This window comes from Notolabrus celidotus, chromosome 20, assembly GCF_009762535.1.
Source record: "Notolabrus celidotus isolate fNotCel1 chromosome 20, fNotCel1.pri, whole genome shotgun sequence".
Classification (NCBI taxonomy): Eukaryota; Metazoa; Chordata; class Actinopteri; order Labriformes; family Labridae; genus Notolabrus; species Notolabrus celidotus.
Window position 1 is genome coordinate 1,625,573 of NC_048291.1, and position 10,826 is coordinate 1,636,398.

Genomic DNA, 10,826 nt, shown 5'->3' on the forward strand with positions numbered 1-10,826 from the left:
ACTTTCCTCATCTTCTTACAAAATATAGTCCCTTCAGTGACATAAGCGTGATTAAAAAAAAACACCCACGTTCTCTTGGTGTGTTATTTCTTTCAGAGTTCAGTGGAAAAAAACAGTTCGCGTGATTAAAAAGACAACAGACAGAGAAAGTAGTCCCTCCCTCTCATGTTTGGGTTGGTCCGGATGACGTCACTTACGGTAAAGACGTAGGAAGCACACTCTGGAGCCAGATTACCGGGCTCTGTCTCGAACATATCCATCCGCCCACACAGTGGTACTCATTTAAATAACACAGAACCAGAGAACGGAGTTTTACATGTTCGAACGGGCGGAGGGATTTCAGTACATTCATCAATAAATAGAAGTTAGTGTTTGATTCGTTGTTTGCGTTTCAGCTGTTATGGGGATTCTCAAGGAAACTAGATCCTGAACCAAAACCACTAAACCATGACCTGTCAGATCGGGACTAGATTATCCAAGAGACCTATTCACTGATTTTCTTTAATCAAGAACACATACAGGGATATTGGTTCTTTGCTCGCTTCTAGACCACATTGGACCAGGTCCTGATCCAGAACCCCAAAACCTAGGCTTCTCAGATCTGGACTAGATTACCTCAGAGAGTCCATACTCTGATTTTAATACATTTTTAGATTTGTAAAAACCTTTATTCTTTTTTTGAAAATGCAATAAAGTGCGATTTCATTGCTTTTTCAAGCACTAGACCACATTGGACCAGGTCCTGATCTAGATCCTCAATACCTAGGATAATCAGATGTGGACTCGAGTGTCTCAGAGGGTTAAGTTCCTTCTTAAAACCACATTTTAGATTTGTAAAAACCTTTATTCCTCTTTTGAAAATGCAATAAAGTGCGATTTCATTGCTTTTTCAAGCACTAGACCACATTGGACCAGGTCCTGATCTAGATCCTCAATACCTAGGATAATCAGATGTGGACTAGAGTATCTCAGAGGGTTAAGATACTTCTTAAAACCACATTTTAGATTTGTGAAAACCTTTATTCTTCTTTTGAAAGTGCGATTTCACTGCTTTTTCACATCTAGACCACATTGAACCAGGTCCTGATCCACAACCACAACACTTAGGCTACTCAGATCTGGACTGGATTATCTCAGAGAGTCCATATTCTGATTTTAATACATTTTTAGATTTGTAAAAACCTTTATTCTTCTTTTGAAAATGCAATAAAGTGCGATCTCACTGCTTTTCACCTCTAGACCACTTTGGAACAGGTCCTGATCCAGAACCACAACATCTATGTTACTCAGATGTGGATTAGATTATCTAAGAGGGTCAACAGAATTCCTAAAACCGAATTATAAATTTGTGAAACCTTTATTCTACTTGTGGAAATGTAAGAAAGTGCTATCTCACTGCTTTTTTCTTCTCTAGACCACATCGGTAGGGTTACCTTAGTATCGTGGTTCCTGGTCTAGACCCTGTCCAGTGGGATCTTAAAAGAAAAAATAATAATATCACCTTTTATGATTTTTCACAAATATAATAAAGGTTTCAAAAATCGAAAACTGCGTTTTAAAGAGACTGGAACCTCTCTAGAATAATCCAGTCCAGATCTGAGAAGCCTGGGTTTTGGGGTCCTGGATTCCAATGTGGTCTAGAGGCGAAACAAAAAGCAGTGAAATTTCACTTTCTTGCTTTAGTAGAATAAAGGTTTCACAAATCTTAAATGTGGTTTTAAGAAGTATCTTAACCCTCTGAGATACTCTAGTCCACATCTGAGTAGCCTAGGTATTGGGTTCTGGATCAGGACCTGGTCCAATGTGGTCTAGAGTTGGGGAAAAGCAGTGAAATTTCACTTTCTTGCTTTAGTGGAATAAAGGTTTCACAAATCTAAAATGTGGTTTAAGAAGTATCTTAAACCCTCTGAGATACTTGAGTCCACATCTGAGTAGCCTAGTTATTGGGTTCTGGATCAGGACCTGGTCCCATGTGGTCTAGAGTTGGTGGAAAAAGCAGTGAAATTGCACTGAACGGCTTTCTCATATTTCGAATTAAGGTTTCACACATCTAAAAATGTGTTAAAACAGAATATAGACTCTCTGAGATAATCCAGTCCAGATCTGAGAAGCCTGGGTTTTGGGGATCTGGCTCAGTACCTGGTCCAATGTGGTCTAAATGGCCAAAAAAAAAAAAGCAGTGACATAATTTCACTTTACTGCTTTTTCAAAAGTACAATGAAGGTTTCACAAATCTAAAACAGCGTTTTAAGAAGTCTGTTGACCCTCTAGATAATCTAGTGCACTTTTGAGCAGCCCAGGTATTGGGGTCCTGGTTCAGGACCTGGTCCAAAGTGGTCTAGAGGCAAAAAAAAGCCCTATAATCCTCTGTTACATTTTCAGAAATACAACAAAGGTTTCACTGATACTAAACTGTATCATAAGAACTCCTTTGCCCCTCTGAGATAATCTAGTCTAGACCTGAACAGTTTTAGGGTACTGGTTTAGGATCAGAAGGTGTGACTCAGGGAACTTCCTCGTCGTGTTTGTTGAGCTGAAATTGAAACCTTGCGGCGGAGGGATACATCGGAAGAGAGACTTCCTCTCTCTATATAAACCGGCTCTCATTTCCACTTTACCGGCATTTCAGCATCACTGCCGGTCGGAGCTTTTAGACGACCGCTAAGAAATTCATATTTATCTTTTTTATTTATAACATTGTTTTCAGAAACATGCCTGGACACGAAAGAGATCGCGGCAGAGACCGGGACAGAGACAGAGGGTGAGTGTTCCGGTGTGTCGTGTGTTTGATGGGGTTTTTGTTCTCCGAAGAAATGGCTGACATTTTGGAAAACGCTTTAAATGAACGGTTACGGTGAAAACAGCAGGATGAGCTCGACGGTTTTATATCCGTTGGTTGTTTGTGAATGTATTAACGTGAAAACGAGCTCTTAGTTTGCTGTATTTATCCGGTAAAGGCCGGTGCCGGTACACGGAGATGTCTCGTTGTGACTTGAGGCCTAGTTTGGCCTTCCGCCCCGGCTCATGCTAGCTCCTCTTCAGCCGTTACATTAAACAGTCGAATTAAACCCGGATTAAACCCGCATTCAGTCATTCAAATCGCTTAGAGAGCCGGTTTATTACACTATGAGGTGTTTGTGTGATATAAACACGGTGTAGCTGTGTGCTAAATAGCTTAATGCTAAGGCGGATGGTTCTGCTAATACAGCTGGCTAGTCGGCGTTTCGCCATGTGGCAGCAGCAGCAGCAGCGTGATGCGGATCCAAAATGCCGGCTGCTGTTTCTCTTTGTTCCTCTGCTGGCTGGAAAGAATATGACAGCTTCTATTCCTTCAAATGACGCAGTAAAGAAGAGTCTCAGTCCATCTTAAACCCAGTCCCCCCTGTGATGTGGACTCTTATTTAAGGCGGACTAACTTAGAGAGCTATGGATTATTTGCAGCTATGGCGGAGGCCCTCTTAGATAATCCCCCTCCAGATCTGAGAAGCCTGGGTTTTGGGGGTCTGGATCAGGACCTGGTCCAATGTGGTCTAGAGGTGCAACAAAACAGTGCAATTGCACTTTTGTTTTTCCCCAAGCAGAATAAAGGTTTCACAAATCTCTTTAAAATTGGGTTTTAAGAAGTCTGTTAACCCTCTTAAACAATCTAGTCCTCACGTGAGAAGCCTAGGCAGTGTAGTTCTGGATCAGCATCTGGTCTACAGGTGGATTAAAGTGGTGTAAATGCAGTAGATGAGCTGTGAGTTAACACAGGCGGATTTATTTGCAGCTATGGCGGTGGGCCTCCTCGCTTCGGGGGGAACCGTGGAGGTGGCGGCGGAGGCGGCGGAGGGAAGTTCGGTAACCCCGGTGAGCGCCTGAGGAAGAAGCAGTGGAACCTGGACGAGCTGCCCAAGTTTGAGAAGAACTTCTACCAACAGCATCCCGATGTGGTCCGCAGGTCCCCGGTATGTATGCAGGAAGCAGGCCGGCAGGCAGGCAGCGTGGTGACTGTGATGTTATGCAACACTGCTGAAAACGTGCTCCCTCCTGCACGTGGTGGTGGTGGTGGAGTTACGCAACAGGTGATGACTGCTGAACTTTATGTGCTTTATTTCCAACCTGCAGCAAGAAGTGGAAGCCTACAGGAGGTCAAAAACAGTCACGTTCAAGGGGAGAGAGTGCCCCAATCCCATCATGAAGTTCCACGAAGCCAGTTTCCCATGTAAGTATAACAAACAGCCATGAATCAGCATTTTCAAGGAAGATAAGCTCATCTTTATATGATATTTGGTAAATAAGCAGCGCCCTTAAACCCCCTCATTCACCCTCATTCATCCCCAAAATGTGATCTGCCTTTAATATAAAGGTACAGCCAATAAAGGAGATTTAAATGCAGAGGAAAAGGTTGTTTTGGATGTAAAATGAGGTTACATAATCCAACCGTTTCACACTTTTCTCCCTCATTAAGTCGAATTTTGATATTGTTTTGAGTCAATAAGTAGAGCATTAGTTCACCTTTAAATTCAAGACGATGAGTGACCAACTGAAGAGATAAGTGGTAGCAGTATTGTTTACAGTGAAACCCCCCTTTCTCAAACTTTCACATACATTTTAAAGTTTTCTAAATGTATATTTTGTTTATATATTTGAGAAGCCTCTGCATTGAGGTTCTGGTTCAGGACCTGGTTCAATGAGATCTAGAGGTGGAAAAAAAATCATAAAATTCAAAGTGAAATTGAATAAAAAGCTGAGAAATCTCACTTTTTGGATACACAGGTGGCACAGTCCAATTTTTGACATCTGTTTCTGTCTATTAGGTCATGTTTAAGTCATATTTGAATAAAACGGTGGGATATTCTTTAGTAAAAATGTATTTCAGAGCGTCAGTTCATCATCAAAAAATTAAAATCAACACAATAAGTGACCAACCGATGAGGTTGCCGCAAGTGGCAACCCCCCTTTTTCTTAAATTTTGATACATTTAAGGTTTTATAAATCTAAAATAGGGTTTTCAGAATTCTGTTGACCGTCTACGGCAGAGGGAGAGAGAGGACTGTTTAGAAGGGCTGGACGAAAAACTGAATTCAACTCTGCTCCACATGAATTATAGCTGTTTATTAAAAGCAAATATAAGAAATTAATAAAAGTGGAATCTCACTTTTTCGATGCATAGAGGAGACTCCAATCAATATTTTATCACCTCATAAGGTCATAAACATGTCTTTAGAGAAAACAACGGTATACTATTAAGTGTGAAAAATCATGAAGGGCATAAGATCATCATTAAAAACCTTAAATGTAAGACTATAAGTGACCACCTGAAGGGATTGGCACATGTTACAGTGATGGTTTGCGATTAAATCCCAGTTTCTTCAATTTTCACATATTAAAGTTTTCCAAATCTGAAATTGGGTTTTAAGATTTCTGTTAATCCCTTTGGTAGTCTAGTCCAGATCTGAGAAGTCTTGTTACTGGGGTTTTGGATCAGGACCTGGTTCAAAAGTGAAGGAGAAATCTCAAACTTTTCATGCATAGAGGCAACACAGTCCAACCTTTTAACACAGGGTTTAAAGAAAACGGTGGTATACTATTTCTCTATTAAGTCTTAGTGTGACTGTAAAAACTTCAACTTAAGACAATGAATGCTCAACCAAAGGGATTGGCACAAGTCACAACAAATCAGTTAAGGGCAGCAGATCTGCCTCTTCCTCACAACTATTAATGCTACTGTAAGGTTGGAGGAAAGGGAGGTGATAGAATATGGTGTTACACATCTACACAGAAGCCTTATCTTATATACCTGTGCGTCTTACACTCCAGTTTTAACTGTAATGATCTCCTTTCTTTCTTCAGCTTACGTAATGGACGTGATCAACAAACAAAACTGGACTGAGCCGACACCCATCCAGGCTCAGGGCTGGCCTCTGGCTCTCATGGGGAAGGATATGGTCGGCATTGCCCAGACTGGCTCTGGCAAAACTCTTTCTGTAAGTTACATGATTCAATAACCGTGACTCAGACACTAACCCTCCTCACAGGGAAGATTATCCAGGATAGGAATATGACTGAGCTTCTTCAGAGCTCATGGGAGTGACTGCTGTGTTTTTCTTTTCAGTATCTGCTGCCTGCTATTGTGCACATCAACCATCAACCTTTCCTGGAACGTGGAGATGGACCCATTGTGAGTAGTCAAACTAAACATTGTACTTAAAGTGATTGAGTTGTTTAAGTCTCAGACACAAGGCTTACATAAGTCTGCATTTTAAGAACATCTTGTCCTGATGAGTAATGTTCCTCCTTTTCAGTGCTTGGTGCTCGCCCCGACTCGTGAGCTGGCTCAACAGGTGCAACAGGTGGCTGCAGAATACGGCAGAGCATCTCGCCTGAAGTCTACCTGTATCTACGGAGGAGCGCCCAAAGGACCACAGATCCGGGACCTTGAAAGAGGTACAGAATATTGAATTAAATCCTTCATTTTTTTTAAACATATTTTAAATTGTAGCTGTCGGAGTTTGTTGATCCTAACAATGACTCATTCCTTCTAAGGTGTGGAGATCTGCATCGCCACTCCTGGCAGGCTTATCGACTTCCTGGAGTCAGGAAAGACAAACCTCCGTCGCTGCACCTACCTCGTGCTGGATGAGGCCGACAGAATGCTGGACATGGGATTTGAGCCACAGATCCGAAAGATTGTCGACCAAATCAGAGTACGCCTTTCATCCCAAATATAAAATATAAACCTTTGACTTTAACTTCAGATGTGTTGTGTCTAATTGATGCCCTGTTCTTGCAGCCTGACCGCCAGACTCTGATGTGGAGCGCCACCTGGCCCAAAGAGGTCCGCCAGCTGGCTGAGGACTTCCTGAAGGAATACGTCCAGATCAATATTGGAGCACTGCAGCTCAGTGCCAACCACAACATCCTGCAGATTGTGGATGTGTGCAACGATGGAGAGAAGGAGAACAAGTGAGTGATACTTCTCCGGTGATGATAACTTAATGGGACTCAGATAACTAAGATTAACGCGACTCATTTCAACCCTCTCTCTTTTTAAAGACTGATCCGTCTGCTGGAAGAAATCATGAGCGAGAAGGAGAACAAGACCATCATCTTTGTGGAGACAAAGAGACGATGTGATGATCTCACCAGGAGGATGAGGAGGGATGGGTAAGCGTGGACATAAAAACGACGTATCTGCCAAACTTTTTAAAGTTGTTCCATCCTAAGTTAGCTCTCTGACTTATAATCAAACCTCTCTCCTCTCAGGTGGCCTGCTATGGGAATCCATGGAGACAAAAGTCAGCAAGAGAGAGACTGGGTTCTCAATGGTAAGCCTGCATGCCCAGATAAATGCATCACTTGTTAATCTCTGCAGGTGAATACTTCTTAATAATCGTTTCTCTTTGATTTCAGAATTCAAATATGGAAAGGCTCCTATTCTCATTGCAACAGATGTTGCCTCCAGAGGTCTAGGTCAGTATCCTCCCTGAACTCGTCCGTTCTCTCGTGTATTCCTAGAAGAAAGTGTATTTGCTTTCTTTAACTCTTCTGCTTCTTTCTGAGTTTCTCCCCTGACCTGAAGGAGCAGTCTGTGTGGCAGGGCCTTGGCATGACAAGCCCAGGTCTCCAGAGGGGGAAGGAGGATTCTTGGAGGTGTCCTGACTGGCGAGGCACGGGTCTCCCAGTCGTGCAGATAAACAGAGGTGACCAGGCCCACAGCATAACGCGCTGGCCTGCCCAAAAAAGGGGGGCGAGTTGAGGGCTGGCCACAGTTCCTCCCCCATTCGTACATCGTCTGTTCTCTGGCATTGGTTTGGACTGCTTCAAACACCCAGGCTCTGTAACTGTCCCAGCTCAAAGCCCGGCTACACTGTCTCCTAGTGTCTTGCATGCGTGTCTGGGCACTGCATTGCAAGCATTGCGAGTCATTTGGGAGGTGCTTTTTGTTGCGTAGACTCGTTGTAAAGCATGGGTGGCGTTTTAACTTGCGATGGAAGAGCAGTCTGTCAGATCAATCAAACCCTCACCTCTGTTAGGACATGGCTACTGGCGCTTTTGGTGACAGTGGGACATGCTAGTTGGACACACTTGGACAACATCCAAGCTCACACTCCTCCCTCGCCTGCGTTTCAAAGTCATGTCGAGACCTGCCAACAAGAGACATTATGAACAAGTGAACACTGGGTCTGGATAATTCTTGCCAATGCCGAGAGTTGGGGTGCACAGATTTAAGGCATCCTGCAGAATTTTTTTTTTTTTGGCAAGAGACTCTGCAGTGTGATCTTTTATAGAGACCTTGTTAAGAGCTAGTTCAAGCACACTAGGAGCATTAGTGTGCGTAGCGGGACACCCAGTGGGTCAGTTGGTAATGTGTGGGGCGTGCGCTGCAATGGGAATGGACTAGTGAATGCATACTCCAAAATATGGTAAGACTTCTGCTCCATTCTTTCTGAGGGTGGTCCAAGAGGGGGGAGGTGTTTCATGTTTTAGTTCCACTGGATTGGAAGCAGATGGAGTGTGCATCCTTTATCTTTTCCCACCGTAGTCTCCCCATCGTGTTTTTTTGCAGCTTCTCTAACGCTCATCTCTTGCAGCCTGTTGCATTAGCTAGCCCTCCCGTCCTCACGACGACACTAACTTGGCCTCTCTTGTTTCTGATCTGGTTGTTGTTGTGGTGGCGTCGGTGCACGTCACTGTGTGCTGTCCTCCTCCTGTATGCCACACTGCAACACACTCTTACAGATGTTGAAGACGTGAAATTTGTCATCAACTTTGACTACCCCAACAACTCAGAGGACTATATCCACCGTATCGGCAGAACAGCCCGTAGCCAAAAGACAGGCACGGCTTACACCTTCTTCACCCCCAACAACATGAGGCAGGCCAGCGACCTCATCTCTGTGCTCCGCGAGGCCAACCAGGCGATCAACCCCAAGCTCCTCCAAATGGCGGAAGACAGAGGAGGTAAATCTAATTGGTGAGATACGGAAACTGTGCTGCGAAGTGCGGCTGCTTTTCCTTCTGCTGCTCTCCTTCGTTTCTTCTGAGGCTTGGATGGGGTCATACTTAGATTTATTTGCTTTTCAAAGCAGTTTTTATTAGATTTTTGGAGAGATTAGTGTCAGAACTGGCAAACCTGAGTTCTTCTATCACAAATGTGAAGGCTTAACTGTTTGAATTCCATTTTACAATAACTACAGAGCAGTTACAGATTATATTTGGGGTTTCTAGAGACGAGTAGCAACAGAAGGAGCCTTAGGAATGATTGGCACTTGTATCCGACATGGTTTGTGGTATAAAGCAGATTAAAAGTTAAAAATGTAGCATCAGGAGGGTTGAGTCAGGGTATCTCTTTCTTACATCTAAGCATGAAATGTTAAACATATATTTGCCACTTCTCTGAGGTCTCTCTTTCCCTTCTCCAGGTCGTTCAAGGGGCGGCAGAGGTGGTGACTACAGGGACAACCATCGGGATAGGTATTCAGGCGGCAGACGCGATTACGGCAATTTTAGGGACAGAGATAACAGCAGGGGGTATGACAACGGACCAAATAAATCTTTTGGCGCAAATTCCCAAAACGGAGGCTATGGGGGCAGCAACGGTAACAGTAACGGCTTCGGCGGAGGCGGCTACAACGGTAACGGACAGTCCAACTTCAACAGCCAGGCGGGAGCGTTCGGGGCCCAGAACAACTTCCAGGCCCCGCAGTTCGCTCCTCCCGGTAAACCCGCCGCACAGGCGGGCGTGGCTCACCCTCCATTCCCCTTTCCTCAGGCGCAGGCTCCTCAGCAGCACCCTCCTCCGCTGGTGCCGTACCCCATGCCTCCTCAGTTCTCTCAGTAAACCCACCGTACACTTGAAAGAAGTAATTTATTGCTTTTTGTCTCGTTTTAAGTTCTTCACTTAATCCTGATTTTTTTGTATTTACACGACAGGGTTACAAACAACTTGAACCTCGTATCAAGCCTTTTAAGATCTGCAGTGCAGCATTAGTGATGTGGCGCACTTGTTTTCCCCTTTACTATTTAATTTGTTACATTCCTCATTAATGATTTAGTTATGTTTTGTACTAGGTAATTACAAATGTATCAGTTTTTCATGTGTATCCTTGAAAGTGATGTTAAGCTCCTATCTTGGAAGTGCACTGCATGATCTTTCAAATAAAACTCCAGAAAATATTCCCTGTTTGTCTCTTTCCTTTCCTTCATTTTGGAAATAATGCATCACATGTAATGCCATCTTTGTCCACTAGGTGTCATGATTATTTCACATATACATCACTCTGCCTTCCTCTTGACCCAGCATAAGTGGATGTTTTCACTGTATCACAGCAGTGAGTCATGTTTCCAAAACACATGTTGCAAAAGAACAAAATCTCAGCATGAACATTTCCTCCCTGCATCCTGTCCCAGCTTCAGAGGGAGTGACCATCAGTTATCATGTAAGTATTGTAATATGTATTATACTTGTGAGGGTGAAAACTGCAACTTTATAATCTTAAAATAACTCAAACCTCCTGAGGCATGCCTTAAAGGCCAGAATAAACATCTGTGATAAATGCTATACGGGTAGTTTTAAACCTGTAGGTGGTAAATTATTGTAAATGTGGTGAAATGTCTCCCCCTGATGGTGCTGGCTGGAATAAACATCTGAGTGATCTATACCTTCTCTTTTCCTTTTACCATTGAGTAATAAACTGCAGAGTCATGTCTGTTTTTAATGCAGTGACTTCCACTACAGAGTCATGTCTGTGTTTAATGCAGTGACTTCCACTACAGAGTCATGTCTGTTTCTAAAGCAGTGACTTCCACTACAGAGTCATGTCTGTTTTTAATACAGTGAC

General features: G+C 43.4%; 1 protein-coding gene across 2 annotated transcripts; it reads left to right on the forward strand.

Annotated features, from left to right (window-relative positions):
* Positions 1-2,607: 2,607 nt before the first annotated feature.
* ddx5 (DEAD (Asp-Glu-Ala-Asp) box helicase 5) lies at positions 2,608-10,161 on the forward strand. 2 transcript variants are annotated; one of them, XM_034712257.1, is made up of 13 exons: positions 2,608-2,761; positions 3,770-3,947; positions 4,108-4,204; positions 5,836-5,969; positions 6,098-6,163; positions 6,288-6,429; positions 6,529-6,689; positions 6,776-6,948; positions 7,039-7,149; positions 7,249-7,310; positions 7,396-7,455; positions 8,725-8,959; positions 9,408-10,161. In XM_034712257.1, exons 1-13 carry the CDS (start codon positions 2,712-2,714, stop codon positions 9,433-9,435), a joined length of 1,497 nt encoding a protein of 498 aa, XP_034568148.1. In that variant the 5' UTR covers positions 2,608-2,711; the 3' UTR covers positions 9,436-10,161. The 2 variants fall into 2 exon arrangements, with proteins under 2 accessions (XP_034568148.1, XP_034568147.1); XM_034712256.1 differs by having other exon boundaries at positions 8,725-8,946.
* Positions 10,162-10,826: the final 665 nt, after the last annotated feature.